The 23956-nt window shown below is 46.1% G+C and overlaps 1 protein-coding gene across 1 annotated transcript in view; it reads left to right on the forward strand.

Annotated features, from left to right (window-relative positions):
- The window catches only part of DDX1 (DEAD-box helicase 1), a 33943-nt gene extending 28369 nt beyond the window's left edge, over window positions 1–5574 (forward strand). Inside the window, exons 20-26 of the mRNA XM_040622889.1 lie at window positions 1249–1340; window positions 2675–2747; window positions 2903–2975; window positions 3055–3097; window positions 3825–3920; window positions 4448–4568; window positions 5246–5574. Of these exons, the coding sequence (XP_040478823.1) occupies window positions 1249–1340; window positions 2675–2747; window positions 2903–2975; window positions 3055–3097; window positions 3825–3920; window positions 4448–4568; window positions 5246–5376 (629 nt within the window). The 3' untranslated portion in view covers window positions 5377–5574. The remainder of the gene's footprint in view (window positions 1–1248; window positions 1341–2674; window positions 2748–2902; window positions 2976–3054; window positions 3098–3824; window positions 3921–4447; window positions 4569–5245) is intronic.
- Window positions 5575–23956: the final 18382 nt, after the last annotated feature.

Raw genomic sequence — 23956 nt, forward strand, 5'->3', positions numbered from 1 at the left:
TGTCGTATAAAGAACAGGTTATATTGTTCATTACAGTGAACAGTTTAGTACCTTTTTTTTTTTCTTCCAAGTCATGGCAAACAGACTTGCTTGGTTGTTTTAGTTATAGTAACTGTTTTGTGATACTTCTTCCTGTCCATGTTGTTTTGAATGGAAGATTTCATTATTTGGTTAGAAATGCCATTGCTCAAGCAGTAATATTCCTTAGATCTTTTTACCTTCCTTTCCTAAGTATTCTGGGTACCTTTGTCTAAAAACAAGTTTCCCAAACCGTTACTAAAACCCAAGTAACACAACATAAACCAGAACTTCAGAGGTTTAAGAGAGGGAAATAAAGCCTCCCTCCCTTCTCTCTACATAGCCCAGCTAGGGAGTAGGAGTGTGTATGTGATACTTTCCTAAACCACTTGAATTCAGAATGCAGTAAGACCTAAGCTGTAGGCTTCTGGAAGTTCGGATTAGCTATTATTTCTCCTCTGTGCAATTAGTTCTTGTGTTGGCCATTTTGGGTGGAGAGCTTTCATGATATATTTGTCCTTGAATTCTGAAGTATACTTTGAACCTAAAATTTACTGTGGAGAGTAGTTGCAGCATAATTGTTACCCTGCGCTCATACTGGAGCCTGTAGGTTCTGTTGAGTTCTAGAAGGCTGTTTACCCTTACTCTGGTCTGGACTGGACCGCTTTCTGTTACTTTATCTACTTGAGTTTCTTTTTTAGGATTGGCTACCACTGCATCTCCATCCTACCAGTTTGCTTCTTCTAATCTGCTCTGGCCAGGGTACCAGTTACCTAAGCTGTTTAGGACGTCCTGAGGAGGGTAGGCTTGTGGGCGTGGCCCTTAGTAAGGGGCATGAACTTCTTAATGCCTAATTTGGTTCTTTCAAGATTGATCTCTCTTGTCTACTTTTTTAGTTCTTCACTTTATATGGGGTAGGAATAGTTCCTGGTATACATGTATGTTTTCCTTTTAGTAACACATCTTAATTGGCGTACTGTTCTCTCTACTGCAGATTAGGAAGAGTGACTTAAAAATGTCCTTCAGAGCAAATCAGTTTTAATGCTCATGGAATTTATTTTAATGGCACTTTACCTGTGACAGAAGTTGTGTTAACCATGGTTTATGGCACATTGGGGTATATTCTGTGGAATTACATGGCGCCATGGTAGTCTGAATGCTGTTGGTTTTTTGACATAGTCTTCAGTGTAATGTTTTCCAAGGTTAACTGTTCAATGTGCTTTTCCCCAGGACCTGATAAAAAAGGACACCAGTTCTCATGTGTTTGTCTTCATGGGGACAGAAAGCCTCATGAAAGGAAGCAAAACTTGGAAAGATTTAAGGTACTGCTATGTAGTTGACTTCATTTCCTTAATACTTAAGAGGGGAGTCGTAGCCACTTTTAACCAGTTCCAGTTAATATTATTAAAGCCATTCTTGTCCTAGAAATTTCAAAAGATTTTTACCCTGTTGGTATATCCTTGCCATGACAGGGCTTAGTCATCTTTTAGCAGTCAAATGGTAAATTATGCGTTCTCTGCACAACAGTGCTGTGCTAAGAATTTTCAATTGAAGTTTTAGTTAAATTCTTTCAGGTAGATATTTTTAGGAGAAGCGTCACGGGATAGTGAAACCGTGTCTGTGAGTCTTATTATTTTTTTAACAGTTCATAGCAATACCCATAGAAAAGTTAATTTGTAGATTATATCAAGAATACAGTTTTGTGGATTTAAAAATACTTGTAGTTGTTTGGGGCACACTGTCCCAGTTACATTCTGGCAGCCCGTGAACAGGTAGTTTAGCTCTTTGTGGTGGTGGGTAGGGCTTGAGTCATGTAGAACACAAGGTCCGTGGCCTCCACCCACAGCATTCTCATTGTTTACCGGTGTGTTTACCACAGTGCAGAGTACAAATAGCATTTTCTGTCAGACCCATCATGTGAATAAAAGGTGGGAAGTACTGAGCTTAGGAACTTGGGATTACGCTTCCACGGTGAGCAGAATGTGGATTTTGAAGCATGTCGTATGGTCACATTTCGGTGTGTGTGTCTGCCCTTCTTTACCCAGGGTCTTACGCTAATACCCCAGGTCAGCATGCCTTTCCCCAGCCCATCCCTTAACATTGCTGTGCCTTGGGGCACAGATGACATCCAAAGGCTAATTTATATTTCCTTGGTGAGAGCACTGGGGGCCAATCTCTGTTCCCTTCTCTTAGGATTTTGTCTGTTGTCACAAAAAGTGTAACCTCAAGGTAAAATACCTAGTACTCTAAATTTATTTCAATACAAGGGTAAAGATGATGCTTATATTTTAACATTTTTGTTCTATCTTATCTTTCCTTTTTTTAAAAAAAAATTTCATAAACTTTCTTTTGAATTACCAGTCAGGATTTCTAAAGATAAAGCCAAATTATAAGCAGTTTAATGTCTTTGGTGTGAGAAAAAAGAAAAGGACAAATGAATCCAGTTATTGATTTATTCACTTAAATGTCTTGTTTTAGTAGATCATAACTTAAAAATTTTAAGACATGGTCCAGGGAATTGTGAATATCTGGACCTCTAATCCAATAGTAACATATTAGTTATTGGAGGTCCCATGTAGTGGAATGATAGTATTTGTATTTATTTTTTAGCATTATGTCCTAATAAATTCTTTTCTGTCTTCTCTGTTCTCTGTAGAAAGGAGATGTACGATTCTTGATTTGCACAGATGTAGCCGCCAGAGGAATTGATATCCATGGTGTTCCTTATGGTAAAAAGAAAGTTTTTATAACTGCAGTTTAAATTTTATGGAATTCAAAGTAAACCCGTTCTAATGTTTTTGAAATATTTAGAACATCAAACATCTAATGTGGTTGAAAATTTTAGAAATTAATGCCAGTTGGTAATAATTATTTTTATTTGCAGTCATAAATGTCACCTTGCCTGATGAAAAGCAAAACTATGTACATCGAATTGGCAGAGTTGGAAGAGCTGAAAGGTACTGCTGTAATTTTTTTTTTTTTTAAACTTCAATGCTTCAGGAATAAAGTCTAATAAAGTCTTCTAAAATCTTTCAGGATGGGTCTGGCCATTTCCCTGGTGGCAACAGAGAAAGAAAAGGTAATCCTTTTAGTGCTGCGTTGCATTCATTGTGTCGTTTTAGATGTTGGAAGTAAAAGCAGTTTGATTTTTCCATTTACGTTGAATTCAGTTGCATATGGAATATAAGTGAACTTTTTAATGGCATCTTTTTCTCTATATTCTTGAATGGACCAGCAGTAGGATGAAGTTTAGAAAGGAAAAATGCAAATTGTAATTTTCATTAATAGCTTTAATGTACTTGATTTCACCAAAAACGATTTAAACCCTCCCTGACATCATGCCACAGAAAACTTTTGTGGGAGAGGGTGGTAACTTATTACTTTGCGATATAATCTGATACAACTTTACAGAACAGTTGCAAGAATAAGGAACTCCCATAAACTCAGTGACCAAACTGGTTGCTATTTGCTTTATTAAAGAAAGCATTTGGACTTTATTTTTTGATATAATCTTGATAAAGCATTCTCCAGTATTTACTTTTTCATCCTTGTTTCTATCTGAGAATTCCTTTCTGTAATTGACATGGATTTTAGGAAAACTCCAGGATTATTCTCAAAAACAGCTCTTTCAGAAGATCTAGTTAATGAGGTCCTGACCGGTGGTAGTAATTGGATGACATACCATATTGCAGTCTCCTTTCTTACTCCTTGAGGATAGAAAATATTTAAAAAACTAATTGAGAATAAAGATATCTAGCATGTTTCAGTCTCCGTACATGTTAACGTTTTTTCCATCTTTCATGTAGGTTTGGTACCATGTGTGTAGCAGCCGTGGAAAAGGATGTTATAACACAAGACTCAAGGAAGATGGCGGCTGTACCATCTGGTACAATGAGATGCAGGTAAGACTCTGTACCATATGCAGGTAAGACTCCTAAAAAAGTACTAAAATTGGCAAAAATAGGCCACAATTATAAAAGTAATGCCTTGGCTTTTTTTTTTTTTTAAGATTTTATTTATTTATTTGAGAGAGGGAGATAGAGATAGCCATGGAGAGCACAAGCAGGGAAGAGAGGGAGAGGGAGAAGTAGGCTCCCCACTGAGCAGGGAGCCTGACATGGGGCTTGATCCCAGGACCGTGGGGTCATGACCTGAGCTGGAGGCAGATGCTTAACTGTCTGAGCCATCCAGGTGCCCCAATACCTCAGCTTTTATCTATTTGTTAGCTGTGAGGAAAAGTAGTAATTGTTTATAATGTTAGTTAAAGTTTGTAAATTGTAACTTGTGTGTTTATCTCTTTAGAAATCTAACTTCCATTTATACTAAGTATTATAGTCTTCCTGGTTTTTTTGGACACTGTTAAAATTCAACTCTGTCAAAATGAAATTTTTATTTAAAAATGCTTTTTATATTTCCTTTCCTCTCTTAGTTGCTGTCTGAGATAGAAGAGCATCTGAATTGCACCATTTCTCAGGTCGAACCAGATATAAAGGTACCAGTGGATGAATTTGATGGGAAGGTCACCTATGGTCAGAAAAGGGCCGCTGGTGGTAAGTTTTGAATTACTTTTATTTCTATTCTAAATGTGAATGTGTCCTTCTTGGGCTTCAGTGTGTGGAAGAGAGTAATTTCATCTCATCATGGTAAGTGTCTATTTTTAGTTTATTAATCGTTTCCTCCTTATTACTCTCACAGCACGTTATCCATACTTGTCTTGTAGCATTTTTGGTTGTGTGACTTGTATGCGAATGAAGGAGATAGCAGCTTAGCTGTTTCTCTTGAGGTATTAATGTCACAAAGAGTAGTTGAACATTTATGGAATTATTAGGAAACAGGTATAATGGCAGTTTTGAACAAAGAATTGAAAACCTTTGTTTTAATTTCAGGTGGTAGCCCAGCATACTATTTTCTTTGCCTGGAATGCCCTTAGCTCATTTCTGAAAATTTTTTTTAAGACTCAGGCTACTGAGCCTAGTGGTTTTCAAACCAAAAAAAAAGGAGGGGGGGAGGGGTTGCTAGGGGCCTTGGGACACTATTAGTGAGGTCTGATCATTCATTTATATGGATTTAACGTCTTTAAAACTCACTTGTGGAGATGCCTTGCCCAGTAGTACATTTTTATTGCTAGAAGCAATGTATAAACGGATGTAATTGAGCCAAAGTATTGCTGACAAGTTATTTCAAGCATGTCATTGACATTACTTTATAATTTGTGTGTGTGATGCAGGTGGAAACTATAAAGGCCATGTGGATATTTTGGCACCTACGGTTCAAGAGTTGGCTGCCCTTGAAAAGGAGGCGCAGACATCTTTCCTGCATCTTGGCTACCTTCCTAACCAGCTGTTCAGAACCTTCTGATTTTAACATACACTGAATAAGATTTGAATAATAAAAGTCTGTAGTCTTAAAACTCTAAAACAGTTGTACTGCTTCCAAGCAGCAGTATTTATAGTAACATAAGCTATTAATGCTAACTCTTGCATGTCAAGAAACATTAATCTTAGGAATTCTTCATAAAATGGCAACCTAATGAGAATAATAAATTTGATGACTATATTTTTATGAAGGTTTGTGTCTTATTTTTAAAGTTATTTGATAGTTTTCTTTTTGAAGAAAACTGAGGGTTTATGAAGTAAAGTTTATGGGTATGTGAGTTCGGCAGAGGACCTGTGTGGAGCCACCAGTGAATATCTGGAGTAGAATTTATCATAGGAAGTGATCTTAAATGGAGATGTTCTTGAGATGGTTTTAGTTACGTAGGGGTATGCTGAAGCTGGAGACTTATAACAGGAAAGAAAATTGGAAGATCCCAAGACAGAAGGACAGCTTGGTTAGTTTTAGGGGGCCTGGAGTTTTTTAGACAGGTAGAAAAGGTTCCGTGTCTAAGGATTGAGGACCGGTGTGTGATGGTGACAGCGAAGGTGTATTTTGGGCGGTTTACCTTCTTTCTAAGAACCTTTCTTTCCAGAGCATAGTTACTTATAAAGATAAAGCTATTCTGCTGTTCGTCTGTGTTTTAAAATTAAACACAGTTCTTTGGAATGTATTTCCTCAATCCCTTTTGCCTAAAATACCAAAAGGAGAAGAGAAAATGTAAACAGATAAAATTGAATTGCTCTTTTGTGCCTTTTGACTCTCAGTTAATAAAGTATTATTCCTGTGCTAGGATTCCTTAAGAACACAGGCTGTATTATAAATTCTCGTATGATGGTTTTCGAACCTTTTAGCACTGAAATACTTTCTTCAGACAAAATCTTGAGTGAAACTCAGGGTAGACATTAACAGTGGGAAAACCGTTGCCTAGTATTTTGAGTCGTAGTTGTATGAAATGAGAATACCGTTCTCTCACATTTAGACCATGTTCTTTGGAGATGTCCTAGAACCACTCCAGCTGATCTCAGAGCTATGTGATGACAGCTCTCCATAGTGTCCACGCATATTAATCACACCTTTAAAAAGGGGTGTTTAACTGATAGAAGGGCAAGGGAAAAGACTGAGATCCGGACCATTTAAATACTAGAGCTTGGGGAGGTCCTCCTTTTATAGATGTGGAAGCGCGGTTTGTAGGAATGCATGCCCACGTGGCCTGGTTTGGAGAAGTGGAGCTGGGACTTGGGTTCCCCAGTCTCAGCTTTACTCTTCGTCTCCCGTTGGAAGATGATCCTCAGGTCCAAATGGGTAAGCCAGGGAGGAATGGAGACTGGAAGTGGGTATTTGGCTTTTCCTCTGCAAATTACTATCTGACTGCAGTGACCTGGGCCACAGAGTTTCTAAAAGGGCAAGGTTTGTGTGACCAGACCAGCAGAGGGGTTGCCGGGAGACCTGGCTGGCCCTTTCTTTCTACTCACTTCATCAGTAACCCTTCCCTTTACTCTCAGTCCCTGCTTCCAGATACCCATTCCTTCAGGCCTCTGGATTCATGCTAAGAATGTAAAGAACTGTTAAAAGTCTGCTTAAAGAGGTGGTCACTGAGCCATGAGGGATGCTAATTGCCCCCCTTCCTCTTTTAGAAACAGAACCTCTTGAGTTTTCGTTGGTACCGGACTGCCTAGCTAGAGACTGCCTTTCCCAGGTTCTGGTTGGTGGGGTACGAGTTGAAGTGATGCCTACAGCTTCTTGGTCATGTCCTCTGCCTGCCCTTTCTCTCCTCTCTCAAGCTGCAACTCGGAAGTGGTATTAGTGAGCCACTGTCCACGTTAGAAAAGTCTCCTGCTTAGGGAATGGCAGAGGACCAGACGAGGAACCTGGAGGACCTTGTAGGGGAGCTGCCACCCTCTCTGGGCCACCATATGGTTAGGTCTCTACCCCAGCTGACAGAAAACTACGGGTACATGAAAGCCCAGGAAATGTTAAATATTAACCATCACCTGTTCATCTTTCTGATTCGTAGCTTCAGCCTTTACAGTGTAAGAGCTTGTAAGTGTACTCACACACCTTGTGCTTGCTTGTAGCTCTCCGTCAGTCTCCCCGCTACGCAAAAATACAAAGACTTGCGCCACCATCAACACATCCTAAACAGCCTGGGGGCTTAGGAGTCTTGCCACATTCCTCCTCGTTATCTAGTCTTTCATTCTGTTCTCTTGGAAGCTAGCTTCAGGCTTTGATGAGTAGAGTTATACTTTCAGGTTTTGTGTTTGGGGCTTTTTTTTTTTTTATCTATTTCAAATATTAATAAACTTAAGTGAGCTGCTCTGACTCTTTACAGATCCACTGTGTTAAAGAGAACCGGATCTCGAGGACTCTCACCAGTGGCATAAGTTATTGCAAAACCTCGCTTACCTCATTAGCACATATTTTCCTATTATAAACAGAAATGGAAATTTCAGGTTAGAACAGTGCTCACCCTTCCATGCTTTTGACTTCTGTTCCCACTTTCTCAGAGGAAATCACTAACATTTTGGTTCTCATTTTTTTGTGTGTGAAATTTTTGGTACACCGTAGGTCCTACTGTATATACAATTTTGTATTTTCATTTGATGTATTTTCCTTGTAAATACTCTAATGGCTGCATAATCCATGGACTGTGCTGAGACTTAGTGACTGCTGCATTCTTACTGCCCATGAGCACCAAGGGGAGTGAGGAGGGTGTGAACCTGGGTGTGAATCCGGGCCTGACCCAAGCGAGCCTGAGGACAGAAGGCCCATTCCTTTGCCTCTCTGAGATTTAGTTTCTTTGTTTATAGAAATGGCGAATGTAATTCTTATCATTCAGGATTGTGTTAAGCGTTTAGTGAAGTCCAGCAGATAAGAGGTGCTCGTACCATATTTTATAGTATTTATACTGTTCGCTGCTGTGAACATGTTTGATCTCTTTTGGATTGCTTGCTACTGGATTCCTAGAAACTGGATTGTTGAATTAAAATGAGTGATGCTTGTGAACATTTTTCAGGGTCATTACCAGCTCACTTCCTGCAAGGGTTGTATTGGTTGACACGTACACTAACAAGATAGAATTCTGTACAATGTATTTTACAAATGGTACTTGTCGCATTTAAAGTTTGTTTTCTTTTTTTTTTTTTTAAGATTTTATTTATTTATTTGACAGAGAGAGAGACAGCCAGCGAGAGGGAACACAAGCAGGGGGGGTGGGAGAGGAAGAAGCAGGCTTCCAGCAGAGGAGCCTGATGTGGGGCTCGATCCTAGAACGCCGGGATCACGCACTGAGCCGAAGGCAGACGCTTAACGACTGAGCCACCCAGGTGCCCCATAAAGTTTGTTTTCATACTGGTTCTTGGCATGGTGTGAGTTGGTGCTGGCGAGCAGAGGTCGCCTAAATCTTACATGTGGCTTCTTTGCACACGACTCCTTGCCCCGCCCTCACTGCGCTTGTGTGCCTGCACCATCATTGTTGTACAAGGATCCAGCTTGTAAAGCAGGTGCAAACTGCTTTTTTTTCAAAGGTAGAAGTGTGTGTGGCAGTCACTGAGAATAGCCTGGATTTGAAAAAGAAAAAAAGAGGGGCGCCTGGGTGGCTCAGTCCTTAAGCGTCTGCCTTTGGCTCAGGGCGTGATCCCGGCGTTCTGGGATCGAGCCCCACATCGGGGTCCTCCACTGGGAGCCTGCTTCTCCCTCTCCCACTCAAATAAATAAATAAATAAATAAATAAATAAGAAAAAAAAGAGGTTGGTTTCCAGCCAGTTCTAAATTGGGCAAAACCATTTAGTCACATTTTTTACCTTATTCTTCGGACTTAAGAGGGAACTGTGCACTTCACCGCAGTCTGAGTGAGATAATGTAAAATATGAGAACTCTGTAGGTAAATATAAAATGGGTAGGTTCACTTATATAGAAATTTTATTATTTTTTATTATTTTCCTATAGATGCTGACACCTACCAGGGATTTTTCCAAGTGACCTTATTTGTGGGAAAAAGGAATATTTGTTAGGAGGGAAAGAATGTAGTGGCACAGGAAGGAAAGGGAGGGATATTATTTGGCTACTGTAAAGTAATTGATAGAGGATTCCTTTGGAGGGAGGAGTGGAAGGGGAATTTTTGCTGTTGTTTTCCGTTCTATTGCTTTAAATAATTACCTTTCCCTTAAAATCATCTAAAGCTCTGGTTTTCCTGACGGAGATCCTACTCTTACTGGTCAACAGTGTTGAGGGGAATTTGAAAGAACCTGGAGTCGGACAGGCCTGGATCTGACCCTAGCAGCAGTCATCAACTTGTAGTTAAGCTAATCACATACGTAGATCAGGAGGTCAAGGTCCCCGGTGCGACCTGGGAATCGGCATTTTAACACATTCCTTGGAAGATCATGGCGCAGATGCACCTTGAACGACAGATCAAGAAACATTGTTCCAAAGAGATGGCTCTTAGAGCTGTAATTCTCACTGCAATCTGTTACCCTAAGACCTAGGCAAGATAATTCAAAAGGACAGCTGAGAGAGAGGCCTGCTGTTCTAGAATAATCCGTGGTTCAGTGCTGGTCGGCTGCCTTTATGCCAAAAATGATACCTTGTTTCTCTCCTTAGGTGGGTGGTTCTCAGCCCGGGCTGCACATTGGGATCACCTGGAAGGTTTTAAAAGAAAATGCCAGTATCTGCACTTCACCTCCAGAAACTCTGATTTTACCATTCTGGAGTGGGGCCTGGGTGCCCCAGGTGATGCTCAGCTGCTGCTGGGATTGCGAGCTGCTGCTTTAAACCGAGCCCCACTCTAGAGAGTTGTTGATCCTGTCGCAAATCAGTGTAGTGTGTGCCCTCTGCACCTGCCCAAGCTAATACACGACTGAATTGAGTTCAGGTTCAGGCTGGAACCCTTGCCACTGTGTTATGCAGTGGAGGTTATTGTAGAGAAAAAAGCTGATAAAAATGGTGTCCTATCATTTTTGACAAACTCAGATTATTTTAAAAATTAATTTTGTAGCCAGAGGAGTTTAGTTTCCTTCAAAATAGTGATTTTGACGATTCAGACAAATCTTTTAAGGATGCTTCAATTTTTCAAAACCCATTTGGCCTTTTCATCTTTTTCTGTTTTTGACATTGCCACTTTGTTTTTACCTAAAACATTTCAAATGCTTTTAGACAGAGGTACTTTATAGACTTCTTGAAATCATTGGTTCAACCCATTATTTTACCTCAGATCTTGTTCCCCTGCTTGGTAACTCACCCTGTTGACCAGAAGAGGCTCTGGTTGGCTGTTAGCTGTGTGTTTCCTTAAATCCCCATCAAAGGACAAATACTCACTACTGCCAAAGTAGGACTTTGAAGAGCCAGCCAGAGGTTGTCTCTCTGCAGGCGATAAATTGGGTGTTAAGGGCTTCCCAGTTTTTTTGTGGTGGGTGGTCAGGGTCTCCGGGAAGAGAGTCCAGCATGGGATATCCTGATCAGAATAGGAATAGCCTGGATGGAGGTTGGAGCCAGAGAGAGATCACCAGGAGGAATGGGGTCAGTTGCGTATGGGAGCAATGGGGTCTGATAATGAGTCTGGGGTCTCCTTTTCTACATGGTGATCCCCTTGAAATCCTCAAATATTGGCTATCATGTTAGCAGGTAGGTATGCCAGTATGAATTGGGTATTAAAGGGAGGGCCCTGTGTTTTGACAAAGTGGTGTTGGAGGGTGTGGGATTTGGTTAGGACCCTGTCCTGTGGGAAATTGTTACATAATTGCAGGGGTTGGGGTGGGGGACCAGAAAACTCTCCTGAGCGGTTGTCTCAACCAAAGCGTAGAAAGATGACAATCAGGCTTAGTGGCAGTCAGGGTTAGCAGGCTCTCCCAAGAATTCTTAGGCATATTTGGGGCCGAACTGTGTAACCTGTAGTCATACAGGCGGGAAGCTTGAGGTATTCTGTTTGGCTCTTGAAGGCTAGCAATTTGGAGACACTGGATTATACCCATATCATTAAGTACTGTTCACTTAAAACATTAGTTCTGTTGGTTGTAGTAACAAACTGTATCATATACTTCTGTCCATAAATTGTTATTTACTTTCCTACTGGCAGCTCACCACCCTGCACCGAAATAATACTTTCCTACAAAATGATGGAATGCAGCAGGACCCATCTGTACTAGCTCTCAGGGTTCTGGGGTTTGTCGTTTCCCTGGTAAGTGCTCCAGGTGGCGCTAATGTCACACCGTGGATACCCACAAAGACCTAAACACGGGCTGGTATATTTTTACCACTTGGGGTCAGTTAAGGATTACCTGACTTCCTTTTTTTTTTTTTTTTTTTTTTTCTCCTTCTGCTAGGCAAATCATAGATTCAAAGGAATTATTTCCCATTACATCTGTCAGAGTCTGTGGTCTTTTTTTTCCGGATCCTGAAGGCCAAGAAATGTGCATTGGGATTTTTTTCCATGAGTTGCCTCCACACAGTTCGTGCTCCAGTGGTTTCTCCTGTTACAAAGCACTTACAGGATCACAGCACCCACTTTCTCCCGGACCCGTTTGGAGTTCTCTGTACAAAGAACTTCCACACACGTCAGAATTGCATTTATGCTAATTGCTGTTCTCATTACCATCTCTAGAATGCAGAATACACTTCCGCAGTCACTTCTTTGATTCCGCCTGTCTGTAAAGGCCCAGAGCTGAATGAAGTGAGGTGGTAGCGTGTTAGCGCCCACTCATCTTCCTGCCACTTACCCGCTGATCCTGGGAATTACGGCCTTGCCCTCTGCGAGCATGGTGGAGATTGCAGAATGATCCCCAGTTGACTTTGCCTGCCCGTGGGTGGGGACGGGTGGGGGCGAGGGCAGGATGTGTGGGCTTAGACAGACAGCCCAAACAATGAGCCTAGTCACTTCGGAAAGTAGCTCATGGCTACTTCATCTGAGAAGTCCGAAGGATGATCGGACACCCCGAGTGCCGGTCTCCCTGCTGACTAAGTGACTTCTTGGGGCTGTGAATTGAGAGACCAGAAAAACGAGCAGATATACGATCTGTCGTTTGCCTTCTACTTTTCCCCAAGGAATGCCATCTTTGAGGGGTAGAGGCGGGAGGAGACTTGAGTCACTCTTCGAGAACAGCCTTCTCTGGTGTAATGTAAAGCTATGACAGGAGCTCGTTTGATTCTATCATTTTCAGCTTATAATTAATCCATGTCAACCTCCACTCAGGAACCTGCAAAGGGCCTTTGTTGCCTTAATTAAGTCCAGACTAACTTGGGCACTTAGGGATCTCCAAAATTGGGTGCCAGCCTTCCTATTTTCATCTCCTTTATTTGCCATTCCTACTGAATCGGGCCTCCTCACACCCCTCCATACGTAATAAAAATAGCTGACATCAGTTGACCCTTCACTGTGTACGAGGTGTTGTTCTGTGTGTTTACTCGTCTGTATGAATTCTCCTAACAACCCCAGGAGATAGGTTCTATTAGTGTTTCCATTTTACAGACGGGAAAACAGAGGCACCCAGTGCTTAGTGATTGCTCAAGATTCCCTGGCTAGTAAGCAGTGATGCCAGAGTCTGCATGCGGGCACTTACCCGCCGAGTCCCATGCATTCTTGCTGCTGGGACTGCATGGCTGCTGTTGCCTGCGGGCAGACCTTCCCACCTCCCCCTGCCTGTCAAGATGCCACCCATCCTCACGGGGCTGAGTCACTTCTACCTCCTTCGTGGGGGCAAGAGAACACCACGTTTTTGGATGCCTGCCATAAGCCAGATATTTTATATTCAGCCTCATGTAAGAGCCAGAGTTCTTTTAAATTTTTTTAATTTTTGAAAAAAAATTTTAATTTTTTTGTGCAGATAAGAAACCCAAGGCCCAGAGAGGTGAGTCCAAGTCCATTAAGTTGTCAGGCCCTGGAGCCGGTGCTTTTCCATCCTAAGCTCTGCCCCCAGGAAGCCTTCCAGCATGTTCCTCTGTGTGTTGTCCTTACACTTTACGTAGCTCTTAATTTTTAAAAACTGTTTTATGACTCTTTTTCTCCAGTGTGTTCAGGTGGATCAAAAGTTCTTCCAGGAAAGGGTGGGTATCTGGGCTCCCTTCTCTCTCCCTGCAGCCTACAGAGCGGGCAGACGGCAAGTATTACTGATTAGCTAAGTTTTAGGCGATGGGGAGAGTCTATCGACTTAGCTGATGGCAACAGTTCTTCCATAGAGGTTGGGACCCCAAACAGACAGAGACCCAAAACCTTGTGGCTTTTAACCCTGAGCAGGAACCGTGATTCTGTGGTCTCCTCCAAGCCAGGATGGAAGACCAGCACCACTTTCAACAGGAAAATATAGCTTTTAGCTTCTTCAAGACAATCTTGACCAAAATATGAGCATGATTTTGAACATATGGGGCCCAAAGCTCCAATTTCCCATGGCTGAGATTTCAGTGTTATGGTGGACCGATACTTGCACAGAAATATGTGAATTCATCATGGTTATTTTTGCAGCATTGATGTTGGCAAACTTCCAAGTCAGGAACTTTCTGCCGTTGCAGTTCTTGGTTATTTGAGGTTGGTGACTCACTTTGTGTAACATCCTCTTGTTTTCCTCCTTCTCCTCCCAGGGGCCCTGCTACCTGAGAGGACCGGCGGAGCAGGGAGGGTTATGGGACTCCCGCCGCCGTTGACCACTTCTTTTCAGTTTTGTTAACATTTATTGGGAAGCCGTCTTGATCTCGTCTTCTCTTTCCTGCACCAGGTGGGTCACTTCCCTCTTCTGTGCCCTGCAAACCTTTTGCTCCTTCATTAGAGTATCTATATACCTACATTTTATTTACCTGCTCACATATCAGTGTCTCTCCCCAGAGAGGGTAGGCCCTTTACAGCAGGTCTGGTTTCCATACCCTCGGTCCTCAGGGCAGAGTCTGGCCCAGAGAAGGTTCACAAACATTTGTTGAGAAGGAAGGAAGGGTAGATGCATGGATGGACAAATTCTCACAAGAAACTTCTATGAAGGAATTTTGGACATTAGCTAAAAAATAGGATGGGAAGTTAGGATTTGTTTGCTGCTTAGTTTTTTTGTTTTGGACAGGAGAGCTGCATATCCTGAGTAGAAGGCCACAGAAAAAGACAGGCTTTGAGCCTCATTTTTCTCTTTGAGAGGGCTTATGTTTTTTGGGCTCGAGCTGTGCAGGCTTAACCCAAAACCACCCTTGGAGGAAATCCTCAGCACGACCGTGCTATCCCCTGTCCCCTCAATCTGCGACATAGCAGTGATAGCCACTGTGTGGCCGGCCGTGCTGCTGTGCTTTGCATTCTCTATCTCTACAGGTCTGCAGGGCAGGAATCATTACTCCTGCAAGGACGTGACATAACAAGTCAACAATTGTACTTGGAAACTTCAATGCCCCGCTTTTAACAATGGATGGAACAACTACACAGAAGGTGAATAAGGAGATAGAAGACTTGAATGACACTATAAACCGACTGGACCTGACATCTGCAGAACATTCTACCCAACAACAGCAGAATACACATTCTTCTCAAGTGCACATGGAACACTCTCCAAGAGAGACCATATGCTAAGCCATAAACCAAGCCTCAGTACATTTGAAAAGATTGAAATTATATAAAATATGTTCTTCAATTACATTGGAATGCAACTAGAAATCAGTAACAGAAAGCACTTTGGGAAATTCATGAATATGTGGAAATTAACACACTACTAAACAACCAATGAATCAAAGAAGAAATCAAAGGGGAAGAGAGAAAGGACTTTGAGATGAATGAAAACAGAAACACGACATAGGAAATCTTATGGAGATGTAGGTAAAGCAGTGCTTGGAGGGAAATTTATAGCTGTGAGTGACTATATTAAAAAGGAGGAGAGATTTCAAATCAACCTAACCTCCTACTTTAAGGCACTGGGGGAAAAATAACCCAAAGCAAGCAGAAGGAAAGAAATAATAAAGATTAGAGTGGAAATTAGTGAAATAGAAAGTAGAAAATCAACAAAACCAAAGTTGGTTTTTCAAAAAATCAACAAAGGTGACCAACCTTGGTTAGAAAGAGGTGAGGTAATTTCCCAGGGGGACCCCGATAGTAGATGACAGAGCCAGGATTCCCAACCAGGATTGTCTGATGCCAAAGCTGGGGTGGCGGGGGTCTGTCTCCTCTTACCTAGACTGTGTCTCAAGGACCAGGAGCTTGCCTTACTCATCCGTGAGCCCCACTGCCTTGCCCTGTGCCTGGCACACGCAGGGGCTCAGGAAATGTTTGCTGAACTAAAATGGAAAGTAAACCTCCTCCCCACCCTTAGTCACCATCTGTGTGAGATGATAAATTATGCTTCCCATGCAGATTGGGCTGAATTGCACTATTTCTGATGAGAAACGCTGAAAACAGCAAACTGCTTGTCCTTAAAAATAAACCCTCGGCTTCAGGGATTTGGCCCAGAAATGAACCGTGTTACAGCTCAAGCCCCAAGATTGAGTTTATGACCCTGGAGCCAGGGGTGGTGGGGCGTCTGACTACAGTGAGAAACTCGATCACCTTGACCTGGCCCCTGGGTGCAGACTGGCCGCCTGGCTGCCCTCTCCCCCATCCTGGTTACCGCTCATGCTGAGGGCTGGCCAGCTCAGAGGGAGCAGCCAATCCCACAGCACAGGAGGCTGAATCGCAACCCACGCCAATAGCAGTGGCACCCCCCACGGAGCCAGACCAGGCTCCATGTGGAGTCTAGCTTTCTGACATTTTATAAGGGGTGAAATGTAAAGAATGTTGACTTTAATTAACCCAAGTGCATGTTGATATGTCCCTGAAGGCTGAGGGGAGAAGGTGATCCCAGGTAGATTATATGCCAGAACGCTACCACATGGTCAGGCTGGAGTGACAAGGCCACCTGTCCTGGGGGCAGGGGAGGAGGCAGGGTGGCTTCAAAAATGGCAGATCTTCTTGGCTGGACAACTGCTATGTGAGGAAGGCAGGATGCAGGCTGTTCGCCCATTTTCGGGAAGGACTAGCTGAGGCCCCTAGAAATTGCCTGAGGACTCACAGTGGGGAGGGAAATGAATCCATTCTGGGGACTCCCAGGTCCGGTGATTTCTGGCACACCCCTCCCTCTTGGAAGCCCGCTTGAGGAGCGCCATGTATGAGTTTCCCATGAAGGGTGTGTGTGTGGTGCGGGGCGGGAGGGCGGGTGCTGTGCCCATTCATGTGTGTGATTTCCCCGGCTTAGATGCAACAGCCCCCTTTTTTCTTTTCTTAATTTAAAGGTGACTCTCCTGGAAGCCCCAAATGTGGAATTGACCCTAAATTGAAAAGAAGATCTTTTTAGGGCAAGAGCTTTGTTCTTGTGAATTTTCTGCCTCACCAACCATGGGGAATGTGAGCTGGAGGAAAAGTCTGTTAAAGAAGCTGCTCATTCATTTCAAGGGGCCGAGGAGCTATTTTGAAGGAGAAAAGTCTCCTCATTCTCTTGGCCTTTTGATCCACTCAGGCTCCGTGGCAGGAAGACGTGGAGGAATTACTGTGATCACCCAGAGCCCTCCCACCTGCTGTTGATGGGGCGGAAGCGACCAGAATTAAGCATAAGGAAATATAAGCCTTAATTCTAACTTTAAAATTAACAACCTCTAATTTCCATACCATAAAATCAGTAAAATAATATCCTCTCTTTCTTTTCTTTTTTTTAGAGAAAGTGATGTAATTGTAAAATATCTCCCCCTCCTCGTTCCTACGTCTGTGTCTCCCACTGTTTTGTCACCAGAATATCTGACACACACACACTATTCAAAATGTTGGACATAGTTTTAAAATTTCATTTTATAATTAGAAAAAGATAAATACCTATGATCAATGACTATTAGTATAAAAATTTGGTGATACGTTACATCAGGATTAGGTTCATTTACATACAGCAGTATACTCATAATGGTGGTTTCAACACAAAGGAGGCATTGTTGTTTGTGTGTTTTTTAATATAACAGAAGTGTGGAGGCAGGCAATCTGAAGCTGCTGTAATTGGACCTTTATCATCGGAGAGTCAGACTCCTTCTGCTCTGCTGTACTTAGTCACAGCTTTCGTCCTCAAAGATGCCTCATGGTCTGAGATTGCTGCTGGGGCTCCAGCCATCACATCTGCACTAAAAATGGCAGAAAGGGAAAAAAAGGAGGGACCAAAGGAAACTCCCTACCTGTCATCCTTTTGAAGAGTCTTCTCAGAGTCTGACCCAACAACTTCTGTTTACATCTCATTAGCCAGAACTTGAGGGCACATCTCTGCAAGGGAGGCTAGAACATGTAAGTTTTCTCATTTCCCCCCCTTCTTTCCTTCCTTCCCTCCTTTCCTCCTTTCCTCCTTTCCTCCCTTCCTCTTTTCCTTCCTTCCTTCCTTCCCTCCCTCCTTCCTTCTTTCCTTCCTTCCTTCCTTCCTTCCTTCCTTCCTTCCTTCCTTCCTTTCTTCTTCTCTCCCTCCCTCTCTCCCAAACTCTCTCCCTTCCTTCCTTTCTTAAAATCTGGGCATATTGGGGTCAGAGCCCCACTGCAAATGAATGAGATGAGGAAGGAAGACGGTCCCCCAAGAGAAGTTGTTAGAGCTGTGGTTGGAAGGAGGGGCATGGAGCCTGGGTGACCCACTCCAGATGGGCCCTGGGGGTGTGGACATTAACTGATGAAAATGATCAGGTTCCCAGAGGTTAGATAACTTATCCACAATCCATGGCTGGTGAGCAGCAAGTTGGGATTTGAGCCCTGGCAATCAGGGAAGACATCAGAAGGTGAAATTGGGTTTGTGTCCTGAGGCACCGTAGCTGTTGATCAAGGGGGGAGAGTTTTCCATTTTACTTTCCACACAGCATGGTAAGGTGATGTCCATCGGGCATGTCCGTCTATGTCTGAATCTTTGAGGTGAAGGTGTTTCTTCCACAGCCCCTGCTGAGGAAAGCAGTGCCAGGCTGCCCTGCGTCCAGCGCAGCTGTCAGCCGGAACCGAGGGGCCGAGTCAGCCTCAGGGAGGGGTGGTCAGCCAGGACTGGGTTCTTCTGGGATTAGAATGTATGTTAGGAATAGGTGACCTGAAAACTCTAAGTGGCAAATGCAGCAACCAGGAGCGATCACACCTCAGCATGGGGCCAGTCCCGGGCACTAGTGCTGGTGGGCAGTCACCGGCCCCGCCGCCCTCGGAAGCTGGATGGTGCCTTACGGGGGGGTGACTGCTTGTCCTGGTGGGACGGGAATGACTGATACCCCAGAGACCTGCAGCCTGGTAGCTTTGCTCTGGGATGCTACCGAAATGGCCTGTAGAACCTAGAGGAAGAAAAAACTTGCCTGCCCAGTGCCTCAGTTTCCCCATTGGCATATAGCACACAATCCTTTGAACGGTCTGCCCCACTTCCTTAGGGCACTTTTTGTCTTTTATGATCTTGGTCGCTTCAAGACCAAGTGAAACCACACCCCATACATTCAGGCTCTCATTTCCCTAAACTCAGAGATGAGAGAACCCGGATGCCTCCCTTAGGAAGGGGCTCCAATGCAGGCAGGCTCCTTGCAGCTGTGCTCAGACTCCTGCCTGCTCCTCCTGGGGGACAGACACCCCTTTCCCTACTGGGCGCCAAGGCCCCTGCACACAGAACACTCCTCTGAGTTTCTGAGAGCACCTCTGTCCTAGCCTGGTGACCCTCCCGCTGGCCACGCGGCCCGGCACGTGGCAGGAGCTGGGTCGTCTTCAAGGGCCGCCTCCAGCACACCGGGGAAGGGATTTTGTTAGAGAATTGGCTGAGGGAGACCGAGGGCAGTGACAGGAAGGCAGAGGGGTCTTCTCTGGGGCTGTGCTTCCTCCCGCGGTAGGACAGCCGCTCCCCAGCTTGTCCTCGGTGGCGCCCCCTCCTGCCCAGTCTCCCAGCTGATCCCGAGCGCTGTAATGTCCCTGGCCGGCACCGGGGGCTCTGCCAGGCCCGCACCCCCCCGAGAGGCTCCAGCAGCCCCAGGGACCATCACAGGATGCCCTGCCAGATGAGAAACAGGATACCAGGCGGGGGACCCCTGAGAGGGACCAGAGCCAGGAAGTGCCTCTTCCTGCTGCGGGGACAGCTCCATGACCTGGAAAGGTGTGGGCCGGAATGTTCGTGTTTCCACGGTGACATCACCTCTGCTGTGGACCTGAGGCTTGGCATCTTGGACCCAACGAGCATGTGCAGCCCACATTGTTGGAAGGGAGAGTGGCAGCCCGCGTTTCTGCATCTGGATGGGCACATTTTGCATTGCATCCTGGGGAAGAATTCATATTTAACCACAGACTCTTATCTCAGAAATGCAGAGAAAGGCACGGGGATTTGCCCCTCCACCATGCACATGGTGTTTGCACATCTCAGTTGCATGCTCCCAGCAATGGGGAGCTCACTCTGTGCAAGGCCATGAGTTTACTGCTGGACGAGTTGTAGCTCTGTGTGGCAATACGGATTCCTATAATTCCCTCTATTGCTCTTCACTCTTCCAAACGAGGTAAATCTCTACTCCTCGAAGTCCTTCAGAAATACCTCCCACTGGGCTTTTTTTCCCCAGACCAAAGAGCCAGCACCCCTTCAGTTGTGTCTCTTTAATATCACTTCAAGGTCCTCTTTGTCCCAGTCACTTTGCTCTGAATTTCGAAATGATAAGGGATGGACCCCAGGACTGACACACTGTCTAAGTTGGGTCTGGCTGGTGTGGAACGAAGCAGGGTCATCACCTCCTCAGAACTGGACATTTGACCTTTATTCATGTGGCCTAGGGTGGCCTTAAGGGTTGGCAGCTCTCAGGTATTAGGAGCAGCTCAGCTCTCTTTCCACCCCACCCCCACCCCTTCCCAGCCAGTAGACCATCCTCCTCAAATTGCATCTTGAGCCCAAATCTGTGGCTTATCCTGGTAGAGATTACCTTGCTGGTCCCAGCACATCAGGGTTGCACAGCTTTGATTCTGTCTTCCCCCAGGTGTTTTGCTTTTCACCCCGTAGAGGACAATGGTTCCTTCCCCCAGTTTCTGACCATCTAATCTCTGGATCCATCTAATCTTTGGACCCATTTTTCCCATCTTGCCATGCAGCAGCTAATTGGTTCTGAGCAGAGCCATGTGCAGGGCCATCTCTGGCAGCTGCCAGCAGGAAGAGGGGAGACCAGGGCTGCCCAAGGCACCTGGGGTCGCCAGCCTCCCTCTTCCCTTCCTATTCCCCAGCGCCCCCTGGTACCTTCTTATTGCTGTAAAGGATGTGAATTTGGTTCTCTCATATTCTTCTCTCTCTCTCTCTCTCTCTGTCTCTCTGTCTCTCTCTCTGTGTTTTCATATGTTAGCTCTGTCTCTGCTAGCTTGGTCCCACATGTATCCTGTGCTCCATTCACTGTCTTTGGACACAGCACCCTGCCAGCCCCCTTCCTTTATCACTTCCAAGGACTTACCACATGGAGGGGACATAGTCAGAGACATTAATGACTCAAGGGAGAGCACAGGAAGAATAGTCAATCTGGAAGGGCCAAGGGGGACCGTCCTGTCCTACCACCACCTCTGGTCAGCAGGGAGTTAAGGGCAGACCTGGGTCTTGACCCAACACTGGGCTATGCATGAACCAACGGGGACTGCGTATTGAGGGCCGATGCGCACTCGTGTGTTGGGACCTGTGCAGGTGTGCCTAGCCCAGGAGGTGGCGGTGGGAGGGGACAAGTTCCTCCCACACTGAGGGGGCCTGTGGGCTGCAAGTGCCCCAGGTGTCTCTCACCCAGTACTGTGGGCCCTGATCTCAACACTTGTGGTGGCTTCATGGCACCTGCTTTGCTGCTGCTGTTATGCCTTTGCTTTTTCTCCCTTTTAAAAAAGACTTAACTTCCCAGATACTATGCCTTCCAGCTCTCCAGCAGCTTCAAGTTCCCCCGCACATCACTTGGGTGTTAAGCAAGCCATGAGATGGTTGAGAACGCGCCGGGGTGAGGCCGATGCTGCCGACATGGTGAGCCTGTCCTCAGCCTGACGTCGGAGAAGCTTCATCGAAGTCCTGGCCCCCTGCCTGCTCTGCAGCTAGACTCAGAGGGTCCAGGGAGCACCCCAGGTGCAACCAAGGCAGAGCTGGAATCACAAGTCAGCTCTCCAGTCCCGGCTTGGGCTACCTTGAAGCTTGGTGGCAGAACTTGCTAGCTGGCCACCTCGACAAAAAGCCTCATGAATCTCCCTTTCATTCAACTAGTACAAGCTAGAACTTGGGGCCAATGTTTAGAAATCGGGCTATTGTCACAGGGCCAGTTTTCTGATATGAAATAATAACAACAATGACAGGTACATTTTATTGAGTGCTCGCCCCAAAGCAGGGGCTCTAGGCTCATTATCTATTTTTATTGCCTCCAGATTTCTTCAGAGGAGGCCATACTGAGCCTCTACTAATGGAGGCTTAAGGAAGTTCTGAGAAATGCCCCCAGAGACTCTCAACTGGTAAGTCTGAGCGGGGATTAGAACTTTGGTATCTCTGCCAGAGCTCATGATCTCTCTGCCACCCTGATGTGCCTCCCTGGAAATAACCCTGAAGAACGTCCTTCCCCTTCCCAGCTCTGCCCCTGCTGCTGGCCCACCAGGCCTGTAAGCCTGGCCCCAGCCCTTTGTCTGGCCCTGCGGGGCCAAGCTAGGCACGGGCTGGTAATGGGAGCCTCTCGGGGTGGGGGCGGATGGCCGCACTAATGCACTCAGCCCTTGGGCTGGAGATCAAACAGGCCAGCCTCCGGAGTGCACGTAAATCAGCCCTCAAAGAGACACAGTTCCAAATGACCAGCGAACTCGACAATTCCCACAGACACCCAACACCGCCGGCCCGTCCTCCCTGCTGCCCCTTGGGTGTGAGGTGTGTGCCTCTCACACCCTGGGAACCCAGACACCGAGTCCTCACAGGCTTCAGCTTCCAGTCTGGGACTCTTCCGTGGCCGAGCTTCGGATCAAGGTCCCTGCAGGAGTTGACATTTGCACACTGTCTGCGACACGGGGTTGAGTACCTGAGGCCAGTTTCAAAGCTTGCGGCCCCTTCCTGGCTGGTGGATGTGAGACAAGTTACATACTACCATTTGTAACACAGGCACGAAAGGAATGACCTTGCGCTGTTGCTGGGAGATCGCTGGGATCAGATGCCCGAAAGCCGGGATGGACGGTGGGGACCTGAGCGAGTCTAGTGCCCTTCCCCACGCCAGCCCTCCACAAGAGGATGTCACCAGCATCAGCTCGTGTCAGCCTCACCACGCCCAGCAGGGTAGGCCTGGTTGTCCCTGCCACCCGCGGAACTTGAGAGGTTCCATGATTCAGCCAAAGGTCACTTGGACGCCAAGTGTCAGCGTCGGGACTTGAATTTGGCTCTACCTGACCCCCCCTCCCCGCCCCATTCCCTCTTCTCTTCCTGCTTCTTAGGTTAGCTTGGCTTGAAGAGATTTGGGCCTAAAATTGCTAATAACCTTCTGAATAATCTCCCCCCTGAAGTAATAGCACCAGTAGTGGTCCCTCATGCTTTGAATTCCCTTGTTGTTTTGAGAGACCGGAGACCAAAGGGTTTTGCAAACACGCTCTGCAGAGCGTCCTTGAAAGGGATCTGGCTGTGCCCCCCCCATGGCTGGCGACCCACAGTGCCTGTTCTGGGTTTCTCAGAAAAGCTCAGGTGCTGTCAGAAGACCTTCTCCTGGCCTTTTGGTGACACACAGTGGCTACAGATGTGGCAGCCAGGAGTCGCAGCCTTCTCTGGGCCCCACGTGGAGGTGACTGCTCAAATCGACCCGTTCCGTGGCCTTCACACCTCCCGTCCAGCTCCGGCAGCTCTGGAGCTGCGGCCCCTGCCCCGGGGAAGCCGGGGGTCCTAGCACACCCCCTTTCACCCCTGGGGCCTGCTTCTCATCTCCCAGCGCCACAGGCAGTAACCCTTCGCCCTGTGAAAGCCAAAGAGGGAGGAATGTCACATGAAAGGTGCCCGAGGAGGCCTGGCCAGTGTCAGGCCACCAAATGGCAGGTGCCAGGTGGTTAGCATTAATGGAGTCCCGAGGGGGTGGGGGGCGGGGGCTGGAGTCCGGAGGTTTTCTGGGGAGGGAGCCGGCCCTGTCCCTGACTGCCCCCTTGGCTGTGGTCACCGAGGAAGGCCTGCGGAGTTCCTCTGCTTACCTCCTGCACACATGTCCTTGCCTGCCCTGTGCCACAGCGCTCCCTTCAGGGACATCCTTCGCGTGGATACGGTCCTAAAGGCTCCCTGACTGGGCTCCGGGCTCCAGGCTCTTGGCCTGCACGCTGCCAGCCTGCTCTTCCCAAAACACAGTCTGAGCCTGTCACTCTCTTCCCTTGGAGCCCTGCGTGGCTGCCCACGGCCTCCAGGCTCGTGGTAGGGCACCCGAGGCTCTGAGTGTCCAGGCCGCCCTCCCCTCTCTCCAGCACCGGCCACGTTCCAAGCCACCGTGGTGCCTGCCGCATGTGCACGTCCAGCACCTGTCTCTTCCAGCACTGCACACCTTGCATGATCAGGTGGAAGGACAGTGTGCTCCTGTCCATCTTGCCGGGCAGGGGGTGGCCCCATGCTAGGATGAGGGGTGCTGCTCGCCTTTCTTTCTCTCTGGGCAGCAATTTCCTGAATTAGGTGGAAGCCCA

The sequence above is a fragment of the Ursus maritimus genome, unplaced genomic scaffold (genome assembly GCF_017311325.1).
Source record: "Ursus maritimus isolate PB19 unplaced genomic scaffold, ASM1731132v1 scaffold_6, whole genome shotgun sequence".
Classification (NCBI taxonomy): domain Eukaryota; kingdom Metazoa; phylum Chordata; class Mammalia; order Carnivora; family Ursidae; genus Ursus; species Ursus maritimus.